At 50.6% G+C, this 25,750-nt stretch overlaps 1 protein-coding gene across 2 annotated transcripts in view; it reads right to left on the reverse strand.

Moving 5' to 3' along the window:
• Window positions 1-25,750, reverse strand: part of ZBTB16 (zinc finger and BTB domain containing 16) — a 169,950-nt gene that overhangs the window by 79,309 nt on the left and 64,891 nt on the right. For both annotated transcript variants that reach the window (XM_004689246.1, XM_012729673.1), the window contains exon 3: window positions 1,512-1,609. In XM_004689246.1, the coding sequence (XP_004689303.1) occupies window positions 1,512-1,609 (98 nt within the window). The remainder of the gene's footprint in view (window positions 1-1,511; window positions 1,610-25,750) is intronic.

Here is a 25,750-nt window from a genome sequence, read left to right on the forward strand (position 1 = left end):
GGCAGCGAAGCAACGGAAGCCCCGCAGGGGCGGGGCGGTCAACCTGGTGGCAGATCGCTCAGGAAACCCTGAACAATATCCAAAGTTGAAGGGAAGCAAGAAGATACAAGGTACAAGTTCTAAAAATAGAACAAGAAGGAACACAAGTGGCAAGCAGGTGTCAAACACGGGACAGCCTGGACTTGGGACTTGGGTTAAGGTAGGACAGGTGGGCAGGCAAGGCTGGCTCAGTGGACCAAGGGTGGGGGTGGGAGCCCCGGGAAAGAAGCCTGGGTCACTCAAAGAGCTGCGCTTAGAGCGGACATGCCCGGAGAGACAGCACGGCTGAGGCCCATCCTGCATCTGGAGGACGGGAGAAGGGAAAGGAAGAGCTCGCGCACTTCGGGAAGAGACGTGAAGGCCAGGGGAGAGCAAGTGAGGTCCCCACGCAGGGCGGGGGATGCAGGAGCCCAAGAAGCTCTGCATCACACACATGCGGCGACGGAACGAGGACAGGTGGTGGTGGACAGCCCATCAGCCAGGAGCTTCTGGAGGAAGAGGATGGGGACCGGCCCCTCCCTCTGCCGCCATAGCACAATAGCTTCAGAGCTGAGGAAAAGAGGGTCAGGTGGAAGCAGAAGCAACGGACATTTATTAAACACCAATTGTATGTGAGGAGTGTGCAGTGGTGCCTTTAACACGTCCCATCACCTGACCCTCAAAGCAGTGCTGTGCACCTGGGTTTCAGAAGACAAGTTGGCCACGGTCTCACACTGGTACAGACAAGAGTTGAATCCTCCTCCGCCCACCCCCAAACCTGTGCTCATTTCACAAACGTTAACCCGCCCAGAAGGCCAGATGTTGGAGGCAGGCTGGGTGGGGAATGGAGGGTTGACACAAGAGGACAGCCAGTTCGGGGAAGACGGCCTCTTCTTGGCCATGAGATGTGACCCCGGGGGTTGAAAAGCCCCCACTTGGTTGGCGAGGGTGGAGGCCTCACCACTGAGGCCAGGTGAGTCCGTCACTACACCTGGGCACCCTGGGCCCTGGGTGCGAGAGTCTCCCCTTTCCATGCCTCACGAGGCAGAACAGCTTTGCCCAAACACGAGCAAAAATACCAGCAGCCGCACAGCCAACCCTTCTAGAATTGGATAAAATTAACTTGCAAAAGACAGCACGTTGTAACTAGCTTTGTGTTCCAACCTTTCTATATCTATTTAATTAAAGGCTCCTGTATAATGTGAACCCAATAGTCAGATTCATTAGACAGCGAGAACCTAATTCCACAACTGTTTTGCTAATGAAACTGCAGACTACTTGGAAGGTAGCTGACACAGGGCACGGGGCTGCCCCGGGAGACCCCCCGGGGGGGGGGCTCATCCAGATGGTCCAGCCAACGGGATGACCTCTCTGTCCATGAACTGGAGGGTGCACCATGGGACGAGGGGGACCGAGGCCCTGCCTGGCAGTGGGGACACCTGTGCTCTGTGGGGTGGGGGGGCAGAGAGGGCCAGTCGGGTGTCCTCGCCTACCTGAATGAGCCAGTAAGTGCATTCTCAGTCGCAAACTATCCAGGAACCGCTTTCCGCAGAGCTCACACCCATACGTCTTCATCCCACTGTGCAGCTTCCTGTAGGGAAAGGAAAAGACAGGTTGCCGCTGGGCTGGCTCTGGAAGGCCGCCCCCGACCCCCCCCCCCCCTGGGGCTCACCAGCAGGTGAGAGGGAGGGAGGGAGGGAGGGAGCCAGAGGCCATGGGAGCCGCAGGTGGGCTGAGGGAGATGAGTGCCTGGGTCCTCAGACAGCCTCCATGGCCCGTCTTCCAGGAAGGCTGTTCAGGAAAACAACACTCCACTGAGGCCAAGGAGCAGGCCACTTCCTGCTGCTTCACCCATGGAGACCAAGACCAAAGATTCCAGACAGACAAAACTCATGGCCACGCCACACCCAGGCTCGCTGAGGGGGCCGTTGCCTCGACCACAGCCTCAACCACGCTGCTGCCTGCCTGCCGGGGACCTCCAGTCTCAGGGGGCCTGAGCACAGACCACGGGTCCGTGGCTCCCACCACAGGGGCTGTGTGTGGTGGGCTCTGAACAGGCTGAGGTCTCACTGAGTCTTTATGAACACGGGGCATGCAGATTGCAGGGGCTCCCAGCACGCCTGCCCTGCCCCCCCATCCCTCCCCCGCGCTCCCCCACCCCCAGACCCACTCTGGAATCGTCTTCCCTTACTGCGTGCTGGGGGTTGAGTCTAGCAGAAAGCAGAGCTTGAAGGGGGCAGTGGTCATTTCAGCTTTATCATTGCATCAGTTCAGTGGGGTGGACTTGGTAGGGATGTCCACCCCAGGAGGACAGAGGCCGGGAACAGCTGGTCAGAGGTCCAGCCTGAGACATGCTCCCACTGACTCCCCACCAGGCCCTTCCCAGCAGACCCCACTGCTCAGTCAGCAGCCAGTAAATGCTTGAGGAGGGGCGAACGGGGGCTGGACTGGAGAGGGTCTGGACATGCGGGGCCAGGACTGAAGCAGGAGCTGCTGGCTGCCATGCGGGGCGGGGCCATCTGCCCAGAACACTGACTTTCTTCCCCTGCACACTCTGCTTCTCAGGCCTGTACATGCCACCGTGGGATCCAGGATCCACCTCCACCCTGTCTCACCACCTGCCCTGCCAGCTGCCCAGGGCCTGGGCCCACCCACAGGGTGGGGTGGCCAATGGCAGCCAGAGGAAGGTGCTCTTGGGGGAGCAGGGGAGACAGGCAGGCCGCACACAAGGCTCCCACAGAACACTGATGTGTTAAGACCGTAACAGATGCCCTCCCTGGTGGCGCAGCGGGTTAAAGCACAGCACCAAGACCGTAACAGCTGTGAGCTGCTGGGACCGGGTCTGATGCACCTGCAGGGAGGGGAGGGGTGTCTTTTACCCTCAAATGGGCAGCACCCAGATGACATCAACAAAGGCACCTACTGCCACCACCTTCCAAAACTAGGCCAGGAACCCAGCGGGGGGGCCATGCAGGCCCCCAGGAATCCACGTCAGTGCACAGGCCACGGGCCCCACAATCTGGAGGTATCCAGGTCAGTGGGCAGCCTCCGAGAGCGGGGCATCCAGGCCCTCCGCAGCACACTTTCTCAATCACAGCTCTGCTCGCTCGCTTTCCCTGAGCGTCTTGCCAAAGGCAACAGTGATTTCTCAATCACACACACATACACACAGAACACACCCTCGCCAATGACACTGTCGTGCGCCTCACCCCAATGTTATCTTGTCCCTGGCCACGGCTGCTCCAGCCCAGTTGAGAAATAGTAACAGTACAGAACATTTTCAGTGAACATTCTTCTCTCTAAATATGTTTCACAACGCCAGCCACCAGGACATGGCCTAATCTCATCCTGAGCAAAGCACGTTCTTAAGTTGGTGTCTACACGTGTGTGTGCAGGCACCCATGTGCACACACACACGGCGCTCCTGTCACAGGTATTTTCTTCCCTCAGGAATGTGGATGCACCTCCCCCGCACCCCTTACTCCCTGACCCCCCCCACCCCCAATTGAGGCCACTCTCACAGTCAGGTCTGGGGACAGCATCGCCACCTCATTCATTTTCTCTCTGTACTTCAGGAACGATTTCTTAGCGTCCAGAGGTGCCCACCTCCTAGGGGGTGACTGTCAGGAGGCCCTGGAGGGCCCCCTCTCTTTCCTGCAAGTCAAGTTTCACCTTGGGGACACTCCTGGGAAACCTCACTGCTTTTACTGTCCATATGAGTGGATGTGGATGGAAACTGAGAGAAGTGGCTTTCTTTGGCCGTCTAGACCCATGTGTTGAAAGGTGGCGAGGCGAACAAGTCAGCTGACTGGATTCCCAGCCGGGGGTGACCCCGGAGAAATGGTGCTACCCAGCCAGTTTCCCCTCCAAGTCACGCAGCATCGTTACCTAGGGTCTCGTCCCTCCGCAAGCCTAAATCTGACGATTCAAATTCTCACCCAGATCTTTTTCCCCCAAGTCTCCAAGTGGTTCCTCAAAGGGCCACTACTGCTCTCTGTGAGTCAAGTCCCAATGGAGTGATGCCCTAGAGATGCCAAGAGATGAGGACAGCCCATGTGAAAACGGACCCCTTGTCCCAGAATCTAGTCATCTTAAAACCCTCTGAACCAGCTGGGCCAAGTTTTCCTTCTTTACTCAGTGACGGCCTAACTTTCAGGGACAGAAAATTCCAAAACTCATCTCCAGTCTTCCTTGCCGCCCAGGTCCCATCTTCCAAAACACGGTGTCCTTTCTGTCCAGGCCTCAGAGTACGGACACTGTCCTGCACTGGATCCCCTGACTCAGGGGCCCACACAGGTTACTTGAGTGTGGCGTCCACAAGAACTATAGGACAGAGGTCCTGCCCCAGGCAGTGACGCCAAGCTCAGAAGACAACAGTGGAACACTCAGAAGCTGGGAGTTCAGCCTAGCACTGGTCTGGTCTTATCTTTAATTATTCTCCAAACACCAAGGGAAGAACACGAGACAGCAGACACTTCTAATTGTAAAGAAGAGGCAGTGAAGACTTTCAGTGCATGAAGAGACTTGGCGACCAGCAGATTCTCCACGGCGTAGTCTACAGAATGGCCAATGTGGAAATAGAATTCCAACTGCTTTCTGGAGCAAAAGAACACATTTTTATGAATTCACGGCTTATCACTCTTTAGACCACCACCCACCACCACTGCGAGACGCAACTGCCAGGCATTTTGATTAAAATGGAAATTCCATCCACTCCTCCTTATCACGTACACTCATATTTTCCTAGCCTGCTTCTGTCTGTTCGCTAGCTGCCCAAAGGCAGCCGAGGTCACCTACTGTCACACAGGGAAGGAGGACTGTCGACAACATTTGTGCACCTCTCTGCACAGCTGTCTTCTTCGCTGAGGAAAAGCAACACTGCTGAGTGCCCTTTCAAAAGTAACCCAGTTATGGGGCTTCCCTGGTGGCGCAGGGGGTACAGTCTCAGCACTATCAAGCTATCACCAGCCACTGCAGCATGAGTTCGATTCCCTGCCAGGGAGATGACCCCCATGGCACAGCAGACCTCCTCTGTCTCCCCGCTGCTCCCCTTAGCAGTGTGTTTCAGTGGATCTGCCTGTTCTGCTCCCCACTCTGTCTGTGGCGAATCTTCTCACCCTTTGTGAATATTCTCTGGCCTGCACCCCAGTTTTTGTATGTATAAGTAAGTAAATCTTAAAAACAAAAGTAGCCCCATTACAACCCAAGCATCTCTATTCTATACCCAGAGGCGATCCATCTCCCACAAAGGTTTCAGGTCCTTGCCACCTATTATTGGGGAGAAGGCTCAAGTTCTCTCCTACCCCAAATGCAGCCCCACCACACTAAAATCAACTCACCTTGATTTTAGCAGATTTCCACTGGTGTCTAAAAAAGACAAAATAACAACCTCTGATAGATTACTGGTTATTTTCTCAAGAGAACTGAATCATAAGAAATTAGAACCAAGTGAATGCAAACTTTTAACAACTAGGGAAGACTCATTCCTTCTTATTAATTCTTAACCATGAAACTCTCATGAGTAAAACCAAACTAGAGGGCCATAAGAACTCTTGGTCAACCACTGAGAGTCTGAACATTCATGAAGATTCTGTCTGCCTCAGACTTAAACTGAGGTCTGCAATGGCAGACCTTTGCAAGGTCTAGTTTACAAGGAACTGTTCAATGCTACCAAGTTGCCACCAACGGTTCCATGCTCCATCTAAGGTAGGCTCTAAGTCTCCCTCCTCTCATCATCAAATTCCAAATATCAGAGCTCTGTGAGCAACCTCAAATCTACTGGACCCTGTTGTGTGGGCTCCTGAAGTCCACACCACAAAAGCCAATGGCTACGGTCTAGCCACACAGAAGCCCAACCTCAGCCCTCCATCTCTCATCCTCAGGTCAGCCCCTTCCCTACACAGAACCCAATAGCAAGAAGAGAATTAAGCCGAACACCATCCTCCCAACCCTCAATCTCTAGTAATAGGCCCCTAACAGCAGCTCCTTATTACACTCTGCAGCAGGAGCCCAGCCTGCCTCCCTCCCACATGGTTGAGGACCAAGAGGAGAAGGCTAGGAGAGGAGTCCCCAGTGATGCCTGCAAGAGAGAAGGTCAAGGTCCAACAGCCCAATGTTTCGCTTCTTTGCAAGTTCCTTTGCTCAGAGACAGCCCACCACCAAGCAGGGAAGATATAGGGTAGCTAGTTCACAACAGCTCAAGGGCTGCAAGCCACTCCCTCTCTCCTTTGGGGGCGGGGAAGTGGGAGAGCACCGAAACTGGGCGTGCTGAGAGCTTTGCCGGCTGCCAGCACAGAGTGCATGAGTCGGCATCTGGGGACTGCAAAGGGGTGGAACTCCACACTGGACCACCACCACCTCTGAATGAGGACACAAGAGGGGAATCCAGGCTCCGAAGGCTTTTACAAGGCTATGTTTTCCTTGTTCTCAGCTTCCCAGTCTCCAGCCCCAAACCGACTCTCAGTTTCAGCCAATGTGGCCTCAGAGACCCACTGCCTGTCTGCACGGTTCCACATGCAGCAGCTGCCCCGAGGCTTAGATGCTTTCTCATTCCATGACCATCTACCTGACTGCTAAGAGCATCTGGGGTACTCAGAATGGGCAAGGGATAGAGGGGGACTGTGCGAGCCAGGCCCAAAGCCAGCTCTAACGAACCTCTTGTCTCAGAAGCCTGCCGCCCCCATGGAACCGACCTTTTCCTTGTCCCAGGAGTCCAGGCACCACACAAACCTGCAGTTTCTCTGGGGAGCAGGGCCAGGCCAGCTGGCACCCACTGTGCCGTGTCTCCCCAGGTGGACGGGACAGGCAGGACCCTCACCCCTCTGCCACTGTCCTCTGTCTCAAAGCAATGAATGCTGAGGGGTGAACCTGGCAGTAAGAGGACCCCACCCCGGCCTGGCCCACCACTCCGCTGAGGAACAGAACCGAGAGACGAGCTCACGACTGAGCACCAGGATTCCCTCTGCCCTGGCCTCTTACTCCCAAGGATAATACCTTCCATGTCCATTCACCTTTAATTCCCAAGGCCAGAGGAAGACCCAATAGGCAACAGCATTCTGAGCTCCAGTTGCAAGAGGAGATCTAAATGAAAAGTTATCAGTCTATCTGTGATTTCCTCTCAAAAATAACTTCCAAGGCGGTTGTGGGTCGTTTCCATCACTGGGTTGATGAAATTTCTAGAGATGCCCTGATGTGGGAGGAAACACTCAGAACAGAGTCTGATCTAGCCGAGACCCACCCTAAGCTGCAGACTATCTCCTCCAGGTGACGCTGCATGTTCCCAAGGAACGTCTGTGAGGCCACCCTCGTAAGGCGGTCCAGGCCCGGCTGGCTGTTATTCCTCCCCATGTCATTCAGCTATGGGCTTTCTTGGAAAAGTAAGTCCAGAATTCAGGACTAAGCTACTGACAAGTTTTTCAAAACAGTAAATCCTTGAGTACAGGAACGCAAGTCTATGTCCACTCCAGAGCCCTCAGCACAGAGGCTGGCAGCCGAAGGAAAAGCCGGTGCCTGAGCAGAGGCCACCAACCTTCATGGAATCCAGCCTCAGGCCACAGGGAAGGAAGAAAGAAAGAGAAGGGGCAGTTGCAATCTAGGCTGGGGGAACGGGTCACTCTCATTTTCTCAAGACGCAGAGGAAATTATCCTTTTACCCAGTTTTTGTTAACGCTGAGATTAGACAGTCATTTGACAAGCTGTGAATGCTTAGCGGATATTACCACAAATTATCCTTCCAGCAATAGAGTTCGTTGCTCCCTGACTAGTCAATATTAATAAACATTACCGAATGCTTTTACAACACAATTTATTTTTTAATACAGCTCTTTATGTATGCCATAAAGTAAATATACCAATAAAAAGCAAGGGTTTCGAGCAACAGATTGAAAAGAAGCAACCAAGAAATAAGAGAAGGGCAGTTAACACCTTCCATGCTGCACGATGAGAGGGCAGGGATCACAAGCCGGGGGCCCTCCGCGGCAGGACCATGAGGACAGTGGTCAGTAGGTGGTTTCAAAGCTTTATAATGGGAAGGGAAGAAAATGCCAAAGAAGGAGCTGTTTTCAGGAACTGTTAAGTTTAAAGTGCGATGTACTGAATACAGGAGACCTGGTCGTCATTCTCCCTGGTCCTGTCACCTACCAACGGTCTGGGTCAGACCACCAGCCCCACCTCCATCTACTTACTTACTCCTTGCAACAGCATGACGTTTGGCTAGAGGCTGCGTTAGGTCATTTACTCCAGCTGGCCTGGGCCTGCTGGAGAGCTGGCTGTAACCTTCCTGAAGGGCCCGTCCAGATTCAGCCCCTCCACCTCCTTCACTGAGCCCAGAAGAGGAGGGACTCAGCACATTGTTGTTGAATGAATGAGCCAACCAACATGAAGGAGAATTCAAAAAGAACGCAGAGTGGGAAAAACACACCCCTACACACACACACATCAGCACAAAAACAGTTGCACCTCTATAATCCCAAAGAGAAGATTTTCATGGGCTTCTTAGAAAGTCGCGTATCCTGCCTGGTCCTGGGCTCAGGGCCAACCTAGAGCCAACTGAAGAATGGAAGAGTCATCCTGAGCTTTAAAAATATGATGAAGGACAATGGCATTCCCCGCGGCCACCCCCACACCAGTACAGTGCTTTCAGATAAGGCGCCTGCCGTGTTGAAATACGATGTCGGAAAGGACAGACGGGCCTGCTAATCTCCCTGCCGCAACAGCTCAAAGAAGGATCTTCGGGGCTGTTGAGCACCGGGAGGCCTGGGCTTCAGGCCGTTACACAGCCAGGCCTTTGTTTTAAAATACCAAGTTCTCCTAAGTCATTTATTTGAAATATCTCTATCAACAAATTTCACCAAGAACAAAAGTTTTTCATTTGGGCACAGGGCTATGGGATGATCTTATCGCACACAATCTCATACAGTCTCTTTCAACAAGGTCTTAGCGCGCTTATCTGCGGAGTTCCTGGTAGCCAAATATGATTGAAATGTTCTATTTATGCTCACTGGATTAAGGAGATGTTGCAAAACTGCACAAAACCCTGGCAGATGTTAAGCAAGGTATTACAGCCTGGCCAGTTAAGATCTGAGAGGAAGAGATCAATACACACTTTTGTAGTTTTCTATTTCCTTTCCCTTTTTTTTTTTTTTTTAACGAAAGCAGAAAAGTTGGGCTGAGGGGAAAAAAAAAAAAGACAAGGAAAAATAGTAAAATGCTTTCAGATTGACTGCTTTTCAGAGATGTCTCCAAGCCCCAACCAGGACACCATGATGCATGCTTGATCATGTCAGTCCAAGGGAAACAAAAGTAAATACAGACTATTCTCTGCAGATACGAAAAGGCCCTAGAAGGGAAATGTACTATGTTGATGGATGAACAGGGTTTGGGTTTTTTTTTTTCCTCTGTGTCTCCCATGTGAGATTTACAAAACTAGCCCAAACAGTCCATTTCTGAGAAAACAATTTTCTAAAAGCTACTCCTTCATCTTCCTGTTTTGCTCGGTGTGTGGAGGAAATGTGTCTCCTGGTTAGCTAAGCTCCTTCTCACAAGTTCTCACTTTAGCCAGGAAGCCAAAATGCTACCTTCAAATCCCACAGACGAGCCATGGATCCTCAGAGACTGCTGAAAATAACGGAGGTTGATTAAGGGCCTAAGAAGAAAGTTCCTGTGGAATTAAATCCTGCTGGAAAATCTTCTTAATGTATATTGCCTCATTCTTTCTGCTTTAGTACACTGAAAATTAAATTACTTTTCTATGAGGATTCTGAGCTTCAGAGTCATCATTCTAAACATCGGTTATGAACACAAAATAAGAGATTAAGCAGATTAACCCACATGGATATCGAATCACTTGTGAAAGGTATTGTCATGTTAACAAAGAGACAGGGCAAAAACCAAACAGCCACTTCTCTGCTGGTTCTTTTTTTCCTTTCTTCTAGAAACAATACCCCCCACCCCAAAAAAAATATCTAGTCAATTGAGGTTTTATAATAATAATGCTAATGCATTTAATACCTCACAAAGGGCTTCCTGAGTCAAGTCTCCACCTCCCTGTGGCTGGGAAAATACCATTGTCGTTTTGTAGATGAGGAAACTGAGGCTGTGATGGTTTGGAAGCAGGTGGAACTCCCCAGACCTCATAAATCGGCATCCACATTCCCTTCCACCCACAAGGAAAGACCATCTGCATGCCTAGAATGTCCTCCAAAGCCTCCCCTAAAGGGAGAGGAAATTCACCAGCAAGAAAGAAGAGACTTTTGAGCATCCAGGTTTCACCTGTCCCTAAGGACAAAGCAGCAGGAATAAAGGAGCCTTTAAGAAATAGGTAAACCTGATGATGGCATTCAAAGACATGGGGGGCGGGGGACGACTTTCCAACCCCCTACAGGGAGACCCCTGGGAGGCCAAGCTGCCTCCTCTCCCTGCTATTTATTCTGTATGTGTTGATCACCTACTGTGTGCCAGGCTCTGGGGGAGAAGAGGGCCTCTGACCTCAGTCCATCCAGTAGGTTCTCCATCCACACTACTTTACATTACTGCTCTTACTGATTTCCTTTGAGCACTTCATTGACTTTAAGCATGTCACTGAATATACTGGTATTTTTCTAGTATTGTTTCCCTCTCCTAAACCATAAGTTACATGAAGGCAGACACCCTTCTCTGTGTCCTCAGAGCCAGGCACAGAGCCTAGGACACGGTTGTCATTCAATACATGTCTTTAAATAACAGCTTTATTGACATGTATTACCCACATGCCATAAAATTCACCCTTTCAAGATACACCCTTCAGGGGCTTTTAAGCACATCTACAGGACCACCGTCTAATACTACAACATCTTCATCAACCCAAAAAGGAACAGTCATTCCCCAGCCCCAAGCCCCCAATCTCCCACCATCACTTATCCACCATCTTCCTCTCTGGACCTCTCTGCGCTACACATTTCACAGACATGGAGCCAAGCAATATGTGGCCTTTGTGTGTGCTCCTTCCACTTGGCATGAAGTCTCCAGGGTTTGTCCCTGTTGTCACAGGCATCACTTGCTTATTCCTCTTGATTAAGGGGCGACAGCTACTCCAGTATGCGGACACACCGCATTTCAGCACACGCGCTTCAGTTAACAGGCATTTGTTGTTTCCACCTTTTGGCGTTTATGAAAATGTGGCCATGAAGCTCTGTGCACAGGTTTCAGCTGTGGCCATAAGCTTTCACTTCTGCTGGGTATGTACCTTGGAAAGGAACTGCTGGGTCACCTGGCCCCTAGGTGTTTAACCTCTGGAAGAGCTGGACTGTTTTCCAAGGCAGCTGCACCCTTCGACATTCCCATCAGCCTTGTATGAGGTTTCAGATTTCTCAATTCATTTTCAGACTAAATGAATAAATGAATGAAGATCCCTTCTGCTATAAAAGCCCTCAGAGAAGGGGATAAATTTCCAAGGCTCCGCTGGTAAACTAGCATCTTGTCTGCAGACATGACATGCCAGACTCGTGCTTAACAGAAACCCCAAAGAAGGCTATTTATATTTAGTTCATTCTAGAGAGAGAAGCAAATAAAAAATGAAGGCAAGAGAAGTACAAACCCCAGACAGCTCAAAGAGAACACTACTCCGCGTGTGCCTTGAGCTCCTCCCTCCACTCCACATCCAGACTCAATAATTTAATAACGCACACTGCTTGAACAGATTTAGTTGAAAAAATAGGAGTAGGGTCCCAGTTCAACTACAGCTGACTTTGATTTGGTCAGTGGTGAGAGAAGCTTTCTTTCATAGTCCTATGATGGAAAGTTTGAAAATACACTCAGTAATACTTAAAACAAAAACACACACACACACACACATGCAAAAAGATCCCAAGCAAACCCTGAGAGAGGAACCCAGGGAGCTAGAACTTCCTGAAAACTTGGGGAGTTGAGAACAAGGGCTGGTTTCTCTTCCTGAGTTGGTTAGGGTGAGTGGGGTGCTCTGCAGCCGGCTGCCAGAAGCAGCCCTGGAGAGGGGTCCCCAAACTTCTCCCCTCCCTCCCTTTCTTTCTTTCTTTATAAAAGAAGGCAGCCGTATTCCTTTCTACACAGACTCCTTGCAAAGAACAAACAAACAAAGGCTGGGCCAGAGCAAGGCCTCTTGCAAGCTGCAGGTAATTAAAACGGCCTGTAAATGCCCTAGCAGAAAGCACTTCAAAGAGACAGTAATTCCAGCAATGGCCAGTCAAGGCTGTGCGGTGTAAAAATTATGAGTTTTCCCAACAGGGAGCTTTGTGTGAAAAGGACAGGGGTTGGTGGCAAAAGGAGGGTGAGGCACACGGAGCAGCTTGCAACTGGTGCCCACGCCCTGCGTGCATGGCCAGCGCCTGTTGGTGCGCACACAGGCGAGAGAAAGGGTCGGTGTGCATGCGCGTGCAGGAGCACATTTATCAATGCCGTGTGGCTCCAGGCGTGCGGACCTGCAGATAAAAGGAAAAATAAAATAGAAGCTACAAATACACATCCTCTTCCCTGCCGCGCCTCGTTTTCACCGGGAGAAGGAGCAGGCGGCTTGCACGCTCCTGCAGCCGCTAATTCGCAAGCCTCCCAGTAGGCCGGGCCCATGGGAAAGGGACAATTCAGGGGCCTCTGGGTCAGTGACAGCCCAGGCGCCACGTTAGCGCCCACCTGCCCTTCGCGCGACACCAACTAACCCACACCATGCTGCAAGCTCTTATGTTAAAACAGGATGGAGGAGAGGCTTCGTCTCGATGCCGACCTTTGCTGGGCTCTTCCTGGTCTCCTGTGCTCAGGGACACAGTGACCAGTCGATGGCATGCGGCTGAGGCACGTGGTGGCTCCGTGCACAGAGACCCCGCGTCCCTCTGCAGAAAGCCCACCCTGACTTGTGCATACACGGTGAGCCACATACTGTGCCTCTTTTAAGAAACAGCCTGTCGGGCCCTCCCTGGTGGCACAGCAGGTTAAAGCACAGCACTAAGAAGCTACAGCCACTTCAGCACTTCAATCCCCACCTGCCCGGAGGTGACCCACATGGCGCGACAGACCTCTCCTGACCCGCCCACTGCTCCCCTCAGCAATGTACTTCGTCAGTCGGCCTGTTCTGCTCCCCACTCTGTCTCTGGTGAATGCTCTCACCGCCCCTGTACCTCTGGCCTGTACCCAGCTCTGTAATGCATAAATAAATAAATCTTAAGAAAAAAAAAAAAAACACCCAGCCTGTCATGGAGTATTACTGCGTGCATTTTTATTTCGTGAAATTTCCTTGGGTTCAACCTGCAGGGATCTAATCCCCACAAGGGAACGTGATGCCAGGCAGCAGAGGAGGCATCATCCCTGGGAGCCCTCCTGAGGCCCCACCGTGCCCCCAAGCTGGCCACACCCCCATTTGGCCACATCTCATGTATGTTATTGTCCCAGGGGGCCTGGACATGCACCTGCCAGCCCGTCTGTCTCTGCTCTAGGTGAAGCACGACCTGTAAGACAGAGCCCTGCACATTTCTCTTTATTCTCAAGCTTAGCAAAGTGCACAGCACCCATGGGTGCTTGAACATATGTGGGACATGAGAGTAGGTGGGTGCACAGTGGCCCCACTTTGGATGACAAATAAGCCGGGATCTGGATGAGGCTCAGACAGCATGTAGGGTGTGGGCGGCACCCGCCAGTTCCTCACCCTCACTGGGCATCCGGGCACCTCCGGGGGCCTCCGACCCTGCAGGGAAGGTGGGCACACAGCCATACTTCAGGGAGCAGGGGAGACAACACTGGCCAGGGGCTTTCTTCCCCCATAAACAAAATCCCATTCTGCCTCCCTCACAGCCCCACTCACTAACTCCTCCCTGACACCACTAGCTTTAAGCCCACACATAAAAATGTCCTTTACTATTTTTATTTAATGAGCTTTCATTTTCCTCCCTTTCTTGGTAAATGAGAAAGGAAAGCCCACCTCCTAATGGGGATGGGGGAGAGGAAGCAGAGTGGAATCTTAAAAATAGGCCATAACTTCACGAAAAGCTTTCTCTTTGACAACACCCCTAGCACCCCCCCCCCCCGCACACCCCACCCCACCCCCCGCCTTAAGTTCTGCTATCCCGCCACCCTCCCATCTCACCATTCAAAACAAGATGCATGGATTCTGGACATTTGATTACTTTTAAGTATATATTTTTCCCTCAAATAGACTGAATACAATGGTTAGGAAATGTGACAGAAAACTATTCCGAGCCATTTATTGCCTTAATACCCACCTTTGTCCAACAGGCAGTTTTGACAACAGCGATAAATTCCAAATTTATGTCAACAGAGCATATGTTGAACACCTCATTTCTGAGCTAAAGCGGCATGCTGCCCTATAAATCACCGTTCTGTTTGAAATGAAAGTAGATTACAGGCCTGTGTTATTGAGCAGTTAGAGCTATAGTCATATAAATCAGAACTTTTAACTCTAGGCAATCCGTTGTGCAATTAACTAAAGGGTACTTTGTCATTTCAAGGCTTGTGCACAGACTTGGCAGGGCTCAGGGCTTCTGGGGAAGGGGGTGGGAAGGGAACAAAGTTTTCAAGTAACAGGACGGTTCTCAAGCACAGCACCCATCACGCCCCACAACGCCTCACCCCCAAACACCAGCACTGAAAGAACCTGCCAAGACCTAGCGCTGACAAAGACCATCTCCTCCTTAGCCCTGGCCACGAAGATCACATCGCACCCAGCACCTGATGCCGAGTCACCCCAGGAAGCTCAAGTGCCTCTAATACCTGAGACGCAAGAGGTGAGAACAGTAATGCAAACAATATAAAATGATGTTAGGATGAAAAATGATATACAAGATGCTTTTCATAAGATCTATTTATGCATACAGAACGGGGGTACAGGCCAGAGGTGCAGGGGCAGTGAGAGGATTCACCAGAGACAGAGTGGGGAGCCGAACAGAAAGACCAACGAAGTTCACTGCTGAGGCAGCAGCGGGTGAGACAGGAGAGGTCTGCCGTGCCATGTGGGTCACCTCTGGGGCGGGGATCGAACCAGCACTGAAGTGGCTGCAACCAGCTTACAGTGCTGCGCTTTCACCTGCTGCGCCACCAGGGAGGGCCCACAAGATGCTTTTAAGCACACACTGTGCCAGGCACTCTCTGCACATCTTCGGCATTACCTGACAACCTAACAACTCTGTATGTATTATTTTTAGTTCTGCTGCATTGAGGAGCAAATTGAGGCATAAAGAAATAAACAGCTTGCCCAGAGGTGATAAAGACCGGGAGCAGTAGATCCTGACACAAGCTGAGTTAGTAGAGTAAAATGTGTACGAACTCAAGACTCTGCCTCAGCCTTGATTGCAAATTCCAGAGCCAGAATCTACGAGCTTTAAGATGCTGGGCTTGTCTAAGCCTCGGTTTTCTCATCAGTCAAGTGAAGGTGGAGGCAAAAGACTCAACACAGTGCTGAACATAAAATGTTCCCATAAGAAGAAAGATAGACCGTGGCCAGCTCAGCACCCACCTGGTGAGACGGAAACAAAAGAACCCTGCAAGAAGGATGTGGGCCATGTCCCCAAATGTCTACAAGGAACCCATGGAAACCCCAAGGATAGAGTGGTTGTGGCCAGAGACAGCGGGCGTGGTGAGACTGAGCTGGGCTTGGAAGGCCAGCTCTGCCCATGTTAGGAACAGTAAGTGGCAAGGTCACAGATAAGGCTGAGAGCTCCATGTGATGGAGTCATCATGTGAACCAAGACTTGTTGAGAGTCATGCTAGACCAGCTTTTGGCAGACTGGCCTGGCTTCTCAGGGTGTCAGGTGACAGGTGGGTGGGGACGAGCTGGCAAAGGTCACAGCGTGGGCAGGATCATGCTGAGTCCTAAGACAGGCTGACTTTGACCTCAGCCTTGAGCAGCCACCAAATCCTCCTTGGAAGAAAGGAGCACCGAATGTGGGCAGGGGTTCTGGAAGGAGAGAGACGAGAGGAGAGCCCAGTATCCAGAGGATGGGGACAGTCCAAAGACCGTACTTAGGGCAGCCTTCCAGCATCAAATGCCAACCCACCGTCCATGCCAGCATCTAAAAGATGCTTCTGTTTCCCAAGAAGGCACGAGAAGAAAGAGGATGCCCCAAACCAGCTCTCTATCACCGAACACAGGTGTCTGATGCCAGAGAGCCTAAGTCACTGTGGCAGGAAAGCAAAGAGCTCTGGTGCCCCCATTTGCTGCCTGGCACAGTGTCCATCCCTACTTCTCCAAATGCAGCTGGCAACCAGGGTGTGTAGGGTGCTCCACTGTACCCCTTCTTTCCCCCTTTGGCATCCTGAGCTGGTGAGCAATTCAATATGGTCGAGGACAGGAATGTCCAGGTCTCCTTGAGACCTCTCTCATGAGCCTCGACAGGTTGAGAATCAATGAGGTGTCACCTGGATGCAGTGAGTCAACGAAAGCGCAGCTACCAGCTAGCTGAAGAGATAAGGCATGGCATCTCGTGGCATGAGCCAGTCCTCACGCATGGGTTTGAATGTCAGGATGGCAGTAGGTGCACAGCAAAGTGCCAGAGGTCTCCCTGAGGAGGTGGCTCAGCAGACGCCAAGGTCACAGCAGCAGAGAAGAGGAGAGGGCATTTCAGGGGAGGGCCACGCAGGCCACGAGTAGGGGTTCTTGGCAAGCAGCAGCTGGCCAACCCAGGGAAAGACGAGCTGGAGCTGAGGTGATACTAGAGTCGGGTGGAATGAGTTAAGACTAGGACACCGATGGGGCAGAGACAGGGCTCAGCAGCAGGCACAGAGGGAGCCATCTTGGGCCCCGGGCAGAGGAGGTGGGGCGCTTCTTCAAGGGCAGAAGTCTGAGGTGCTCTTTTTTGTCTGTTTATCTCTCAAGGGGTTTACATTTTACTTTTTAAAATTATTTATTTATTTATATCTTTTACACTGCATGACTTCCCTGTAACATTCCCACTACCATTCACCCCGTGAATGCTCACATAGCCTCTTGTGCTCTTCTCCTCCCTGCCTGAGGTGCTCTTGAAGCTCCTCCCTGCCCAGCCATTCCTGTCATGATGGCCTTGGAGACCAGCCAGGCACCTGCCTCTGACCTCCTCCACAGCCTTCTAATCACGAACAAGTGGATCCCTCACGGGGTGAGCGGGTGTCGAGCCTTCTGGTCACCCACTGTGTCTGGTCACTTGCCAGGGTGCTCTGTCTTGATCCATAATTGGATGCCAGCGGGGGGCGGGGGGGGGAACACTGGACAAAAAACGGATACCCTCCTTAAGAATCCCTCACAAAACACACATGGCTGAGTGGCACGCACCCACCACATACCCCATTACCACCATCTGGCTGCAAAAACTGCTGGTCTCTGAAGGGGGAAAAAAAGGAAACCTCTTAGAGATATTTGTTTAATATCTGAAAAGTGGGGTAGCAGATGAAGTATGCAAGTTTCGCTTAGCAAATCATTAAGGAACTATTATAGTAAAATGAGGCTTTTGGTTTCCAAATAAAGCCGAAACAATCACTTTGAACTGGCAGAGCTGGCAGATGAAGGGCCTGTAAAGAGGAGCAGGAAAGAAGGAAGTTGGATAAGAATAACAACTGGTGACAAATAGGAAGTTGGATGATGCCAGGCAATACCCTTTCCCCTCCAGAAAGAGGATTAACTTGACCAGAGTGGGAAATCCACAAGTTGAAGACAGGCTGGGGGAAGCTCTCCTTTAGTCTCCTCAAGTCTGGTCTCCATGTTCCAGTGATCTCTGCTCCTCTAGGGTCACTTGATCCCAAACCTTTTCACCTTATAAATTCCCACAAAATTACCCCTGAAGGAAGACCAGGTGGCGTCCACTATTCAGCCTCCTTTAGGGGCAGGGATGGGGCCAGTGTGGAGAGGGGGAGGTAAGCGCGTGACAATTTGATACAAGAAGCTCCCCTAAGAGAAAGGAGACGAGGAACAGTGTCTCATTCCACTCAGCGTTGACAAATATTAATTACCTACTGAGCACAAGATACAGTGTTAGCTACCATGGAAAGGTTCAAAGAGATGAAATGTGGCGGCTGTACCTTCAAGAACCTAAAACTTAGTGGAGAACAGAAGACACAGGCATGGAAAATATAAGCAACCAGGGCGAGCTAGTAACACACGCAAAGGAGCAGGGGGGTGCAGGACAAATGTTAGACCAAGATTACTAAAAGTTTTAAATGCCTGCTCCAAACAACAAAGCAAGAAAACAGCCCCTTCTTTGGGTGAGGTTTACTTACCAGATGGGAACACCACACCCATCTCCAGCACCCCCAAAGCATTCCTCCTGTGGCCCTTATGTCCTCTCATGGTTCCCCTGCAAACTCTGTCTATCAAGCTGTAAACACTAACCCCACCCACTCTACAGTCACACGGCCTGTTCTCCCACAGCGCCTGGGCCCCATAATGATCCTAAAAGTTGCCTCCTGCCTTTCCACACCACCTGCTTTTCCCTACAGTTTTGGGCTCACAAAAAAAGACCTGAGGACAGCTCACGGGCACATTTTCAAACTCGGGTCCAACAAGTTTCTCTTTAAGAACCCACAGGCCACTTCTTGGAAGTTGCTGCCTTCATGAGCCAGCAGGAAAGCAGGGTCCATCTGAGTGGTCTGCGCTCTCTGTCTCTTCCCAAGGCAGAGCAATGGGGACTCGTTTCCAGAATGGGGTGGTATTGGTGTACTCAGCACTGCCAGGCAGGGCCACCCCCCACCTCTGTACTATTTATAGACGAGAAGAGATTGCACCAGGGGCTCAGGAGGCCCCTTACCACCAGCGTTGTTCTCTACTACCACTGCTACCCCATTTTTTCCATCACATCCACCCTGATTTTCTCTGTCCAGAGAGAAAGAACATAGTCAACCCTAAGTGAAATCAACCTGTAATAGGCAGGGAACTGGTTCTCCCTTCCAGAAGACGCAATCTAACTCATGTGCTTAATTATCTTGCTGGAAGCCTCAGGGCGTCTCTCTACTAGCAAGCCGGAAGGATTTGGAAGTACCATGGCCTGGAAATCCTCAGGTTTAGTCATCTAAATACTTAGCTGCCACCTGAACATCCGTGTCAGGTCACTCTGGTATAACCAACGAGTCTGTGGCCAACTTCCTTCCTAGCAAGGCTGAGAGATCAAAGTACCCACAGGTAGCCTCTTTGTCTTTCTACTCTCCAGTCTCTTTCTTTTCCAAGACACTTGTCTCCTGGGAAGGACTGAGGATGGAGAGAACAGTGGGACAGGAGAGCAAAGCTTCTTTAACTGGCGATTGGCTGTGACCTTAATCAAAACAATGAGGTTTAGTTTCTCTTTTGGTAGAGAGATGAGAGAAGCAGACTTCAAATGATTAGATAATGGTTGATCTCTAAACAATATACACCAAAGGTCACCCCGCATGCAAGAAATAAGAGAAGACACTGATGCAGTGTCTGTTTCCATAATAGCTTAACCTTCTAAGCGTCAGAGGGTTTGGGGAGACTGGGAGGTCCTTGGACCTTCTATGCATCCAGGAAAAAATGTCCTCAAACATTATAGACAGATCAACTAGAATGTCTTTAAAGACTTTCAGAGGGGGTGGGGGGAAGCCACATAGAACATGGGACGACTGAGATTTGGGGAAAGGGCAGAGACTAGGACAAAAAGAATAAACAAGAAGAATTTAAGTCATAAACCCCAGAGACCGCACCACTGAGCCTTCAAGAGGGTTGATGCCCTCCAGTTAAAGCTACATTTGAATCTTAAAAATAAAGCAGAAATGCCCAGGACAAAGCCAGGCTCAGTAGACATTATTCTCAGGTTTCATGATGGGTATTAAAGCTTCCAAACTAGAGCCTTTGGCAGGTAATATTCTGCCTGATGATTAGCTTCACTCATCTTTTGGGGAAAATGCTGGAAAGCTGATCTCCATAACTGCCACCATCATTCACCCACTGCCCCCAAAATGACAACCCTAGGAGACAGGAAGCTTAGAACATTCCAGAGCAAGTACAAAAATCTACAGACTCACCATAAGCACTTCTGCAGACCATGTGAGCTTTGCTGGCCTCAGCAGCCCCAACTTTAAAATTAGGGTGCACTTCTGACTCTAACATTTATGATCCCAGGAGCCCCACTGGGGTGGCCCTACACAGAGCACACTGCCCTCCAAGCACTGACATAACCTGCACAAAATGCTAAGACAGTACTAGAAAACGGGTGCTATTTTTAGCACTTCCTGGGAGCATCTACTTATTTTTACAACTTTCCCCAAGTTGTTCACACAAGGTAAATGGAAGGAAGACAAGAGAAAAGGTGAGCAAGGGGAAGGAGGGAATGACATCAGCATCTCAGATATCACTCTCACAGGGTTCACGTCTTGGTGAACCCAGGCTGGAGGATGTCAACAGAATTCCACACAGGTCACCTCCCGTATTTAACTAGAGCCCCCATGGTGGGATTCTGCACCCACAAAGTGAATCACAAAATTGCAGAGAAGAAGCCATCCCACCAAGGGCAGCAGGTCTGGTGTCCTAGGAATACCCGAGAACATCAGAGGAAGAGGACTGGCTCCATCTCCCTGATGACCAGCCATTCAGGTTTCTTCTAGCTCGCTGTATTAGGTTCCTTTTGCTGCTTTAACAAATCACCACCACTTCCACAGCTTCAAACAGCACATCTGTATTATCACTTCCTACTTGCATAAGCAGAAAGTTCAAAACGGGCCTCAGTGGATTCAGTCAAGGTGTAGGCAAGGGCTGCATCCCTTCTGGAAGGTCGAGGAGGGAATCTGTTCCCTAACCCTTTCAGCCTCTAGAAGTTGCTGTCATTCCTCGGCCCACAGTCCCCTCCCATCTTCAGACCTGCAAGAGAGAGAATTTCTTTCCTCTTTCCAAGCAGAGTTTCTCCCTGCTGCTTTCTTTTTTAAAGGTTTATTTATTAATGCAGACGGAACTGGGGGGCAAGGGGAGTGAGAGGATTCACCAGAGACAGAGCGGGGAGCAGAACAAGCAGATGGGTGAAGCACACTGCTGAGGGGAGCAGCAGGCAGACCAGGAGAGTCTCCTGTGCCATGTGGGTCACCTCCAGGGTGGGGATCAAACTCACACTGAAGTGGCTGCAGCCAGCTTGCAATGCTGCACTTCAACCCGTTGTGCCACCACAGAGGGCCTCCCCGCTGCTCTTTCTATGGTTCTCTGCTTCTCTCCTCGTATCCCTTTCTCTATCACTGACTCTCTGCCTCCCTCCCCCACCTTTAAAGATCTGTGAGATTGCACTGATCCCACCAGATCTTCCCAGATAATGCCTCTATTTTAACCAGTTGATCAGCAATCTTAACTCTCTCTGCCACCGAAACTGACATCGACACTGATTCCAGTGATTACAACATGGATGCCCTTTTTGTTTTGGGGAGGGGAGACTATCCAACCCCTCCCCAACCACACACTCTGTCTTCATTTTCTACCTGGTGCTAGGAGGTTGCCCACTTCCATCATGGCCGCTCACAGCTGCAGGCCCTGGTGAACTCCAGGACCAGTGGGAAGAGCACCTCACACCAGCATGATCCACTAGCTCTCTCAGCTGTGTGTGTGCAGCACATGTATGACTGTGCCAACATACATACAGCGTATGGTCTCGACCCCTGCGAGAAGGAATTACAGTGGACATGTCCTTGTCCTCATGGACCTGGCTCAACACTCAATATTCAACACTGGTGGCTTGTCTGACCCTAGAACTGTAATCCTATCTAGGGATTATCCAGGTTCCAGAACCAGGGAATTCCTCAGTCTTCTGTTTTGGAATTAACCGGAAAGGTATCTATCTAGTAAAAAGCGAGTGACCGTGTCTATTAACACCAAAGGCACTTGGTAAAAACTGGCCTCTTTCTGCTCTCGCGGGGGCCAAAGCTTTAATAAGCGAGGCCAGCTTCTCCCCAGATGGGGAGCAGTAGTTAAAATATAAGGTAAGGACCAATCATGAGGCTTCTACACTTGAGGATTTTCAACGCCTGAGCCTTACTTAAAGCATATCCATCAGCCAGACGACCCCAGGAACACGCAGGTCGACCATGTGAAATGTCCTCACTGGAGAGTGGATCCCTTTGGGTAAAACCTGCGAGCCGCTGAGTGGTTCCACTCCAGTTATGAAAACGAGTACTCAGCCCTTTCCTTACCTCCACCACTGAAGACACGTGAGCCTCAGGCCGAAGCCCTCGCCTGTCACCTCGCCTTGTACTGAGTGTGAGGACTGAAAAGTAGGGGGGAGGGGGAGGGGGAGAGGACAGCGTAAGGCCAGTAGACAAGGGCCATAATGAAGAAACACGTTCCATTTGGCAGGACCTCAGCCGGCGCTGGGAGATCAAACCGAAGCCGCTGGAGGTCTGCGAGTCACTTTTCCCCTGCGCCTTCTCTGATGCCAAGACAAACACGGGCCAGTGTGGGAGGCACAGCAACGAGGCCACAGTGGCCGTGGCCCCACTCCGTGAAGTGTGGTGCCATCTCCAAGTCACGTGAGGCGTTGCTCACAGCCCCACCCTTGCTGAGGAAAACTGCCTGAGTACCGGGCCCAACCAGCCCTGCTCGGGGTGTCGGGAAGCCACGCCCGTCCAGGCTGGGACCCTCTGGGCACAGGTCATCAGGCCACAGAGTCCACACCCATGGGAGACCCGGGTTTTGGCCACGTAGGGGAGGAGTCCCAGGACAGCCGTGTGGGCTAGGTGGCTGAGGCAGAGTGTTCCGGCCGTCACCGGCCCCCGAGCCAGTGTGTGCTACCGCCATGTTTGAACAGGTTCTCCAGGAACCTGGCAGTGCAGCCTAACACCTGTGCCAGGACAGGCGGTCTCACGCCACCAAGCAAGCAATTTCCACACATGCTAACCTGCCAGGAGACACACTTTTTCTACTTGAAGTTCTGGGCCTGGCAAGCCAGGGCCAAGACCTACCTTCCTACCTTACAGGTGGAGGGACCACAGGAAGAGTACCTGAGGGCGAAACCTCATGCACCCCAGTGGCTATTCTGGGCAGAGCCTGCAGTCCAAAGCTCAGGCCTCGAAAGGGAGAAGCCCCTTCTGGTACCACCGGACCATCAACTGACCCACTGCTTTTTAATTTCAAGATCAGAATGGACTTTCGAAAGATCGGCCACATCCTTCCATGGCTACCAGGCACTCAGCAAAGAAGACATGGCAGAAAATGCAGATGGAGACCTTCAAATGGACAACCCACAGGGCACTCTGCCAGCAGGCCTCTCCCGGGGCTGACCAGCACCACAAGGTGCCAGAAGGGGTGGTGTGGACATGGACAGCCGCCAGCCAACTCCTCTGGTCTAGAGCCTTAATTAGGATTGGAAATGAACACCATACACATTCTGTAAATGGACCAGTCACCAGGAGAACATGGACACCGCAGCACGGCAGGACACCAGTGCATCCTGTAAAGAAAGGAGAAATGGACGGACAGTGATTTTGATTTTGGAGCGATCTGGAAGGTTACCAGCCATGTGAGTAGTTGCACTATAAAAAGAGTCAGACACTAAGTATTTCCTTTCCCATAAAATATTCATTGCCGCATGGAACAGCCAAGAAGGCGAAACCTCAAGCATTTCTAACTTTGTACTGCAGTAATAACAGAGTTTTATAGGAACCTTCTGATTGTATTTATATCAGGCTATAAATACACCTCCATCTAACAGAAAGGAGGGGAGACACATCCAGCCCCCCTCAGTGTGCACTGGAAGACCCCAGGTACAGCCACAAACTCCAGTTCACAGCTCACGTGAACCAAAGCAGCACATGCCGGGTGCCGGGGTGGGCTCATGCACGCGCTTGGCACGGCCCCTCCACCTGCTTTACAAGTGGCACTGCTCTCGCTTCACCGTGGAACAATGTCCACAGTACTGGGACTCACTCAGCTCCTTGCAATTTGCAGAGTGCTTATAGGGGACCAGGGCTTAGAACAACTTGCCCACAATCACACAGCTTAAGGCAGCAGAACCAGGCCATCTGACTCCACCTCCTGCCAGCCCTCTTTCCCTGTGCCACCCCCACATCTGATAAATACTACAAGGCAAGGCTCTAAAATACAACCTGAGAGATAAACCATGGCTCAGCTGCACAAGTCCACCCTCTGTGACTGATTTGGAAAATCAGTCTTGCAGGGCAGTTTTGCAAGTTTGTATGAAATCATGACACCGTGCCAGAGGCTACCACAGATTGGTAATTTGCACATTAAACTAACGGTTGAATATTCCACCCCTAACTACTCACAAGCATTTGCGAGACAGACACGTAGACTTCACTTCACTAGGCATCCTCGGTGTTCTAGACAGGATGTAGCTTCCTAAAATGATGTGTAGTAGCTGCAGAATATTTGCACTGATGTTTCATTTGAAATTAAGTTGACAGTAAATGTCGTTTCTTTACTAAAGGAGGCCCTTCAGTTTCCTTAACTCCCACCAAGTCAGAATTTAAAGATTTATTTTTTTCTTGTATGTGAACTCACTGGCTTCCAACAACGTCTTCAAAGAAAACCAAAGATGCAGAGGATGCAAAATTTTCCCTATTTAGTCTGGTCAGACTCAAAAACAGAGGGATTCAACTGAAGGCTTACATAAGGACATTCAAACCAAAGGCCACATCTCTGTATTCTGGAAGCATTCTCAAGTGTGTCAAAGAAAGACGGTCTCCGACCTATGGTAAGCAGATTAAGACGTGCGTCACCAGAAAGTTCTAGAATTCTCTTTGAGAATCTAGTTGAGGTTGCAAAGGCCAAAGGAAAAGGATAAACTATGGCCCCCCCTTTGGATAATATATTTTGCTGAGTTCAATTTAAAACTAGTGGGACCCTTGTGGTTTTTTCATGGTCCTAAATGATTCAATGAATCTGGGCATCAATGGTCAGCCATCTGGGGACAGCCCTGCCTATCTGCAAACTGGCAGGCTTTCCTGTTTGTTCTGTGGGACAATAAATGTCAATGAATTAGAGGCTTCAATTATTCAGAACATTTCCAGCACCTGACTCTCATGGAAACGTACATCAGTGAAAACAAAATATTTTGTGCACCTGAATTTAGGAATTTTTTTGAATTTTTTGAAGCTATGTACTATAGGTCAGGGCTTCTCAATCTCAGCATTATTGACACTGCAGACCAAGTGACTACTATTTGTGGTGGGGAGAGGGACTGCCCTGTTCATGGCAGGAAGTCTGGCACATCCTTGTCCTCGCCACTGCATACCAGGGACAGCCTCCCTCAGCGGTGACGCCCACAAACCCTTCCCGACATCGCCAAACACACTGGGGGACAAAACTGTCCTCAGCTGAGAACTACCTTCTCAGGTTAGATAATAACGCAAGCACTTCTGCGCCTTCTATATGACATGCGCAGTCGTAAGTGATAACCAAAAACAGCCCTCATGTGCTGCAGGATCGTGAAATATGAAGAGATTCAGTTGCTTCAGCGCCTGGTACTTATAAAAGCAGGAAAATATACTATTCTGCTTTGCAAAGGGTTGCAGTGAGCTGATCGCTAAAAAGGCTTTCCAGTTAAGCCTCTGCGAGCCAGAAAACATAATCCATTGCCCCAGCTTCACCCCCAAATATTCCAGTAACCCAAGCTTTATTGCATGAGTACACATAAACACGCACACAATCACCTGCTATGCTTATTTAACCTCATAAAAAGATTCAACCATCAGCTCACTTCTCGGATCGAATAGAAGGTTGAAAGCATCTATTTTATTTAGGAGCAGTTGGGAGAGCGAATTGGGAAAGCAATTGCAGAGGAGAGAAAATGAAGTTTTGATCACCTCA

The sequence above is a fragment of the Condylura cristata genome, unplaced genomic scaffold, assembly GCF_000260355.1.
Source record: "Condylura cristata isolate star-nosed mole 26May11 unplaced genomic scaffold, ConCri1.0 scaffold00025, whole genome shotgun sequence".
NCBI lineage: Eukaryota > Metazoa > Chordata > Mammalia > Eulipotyphla > Talpidae > Condylura > Condylura cristata.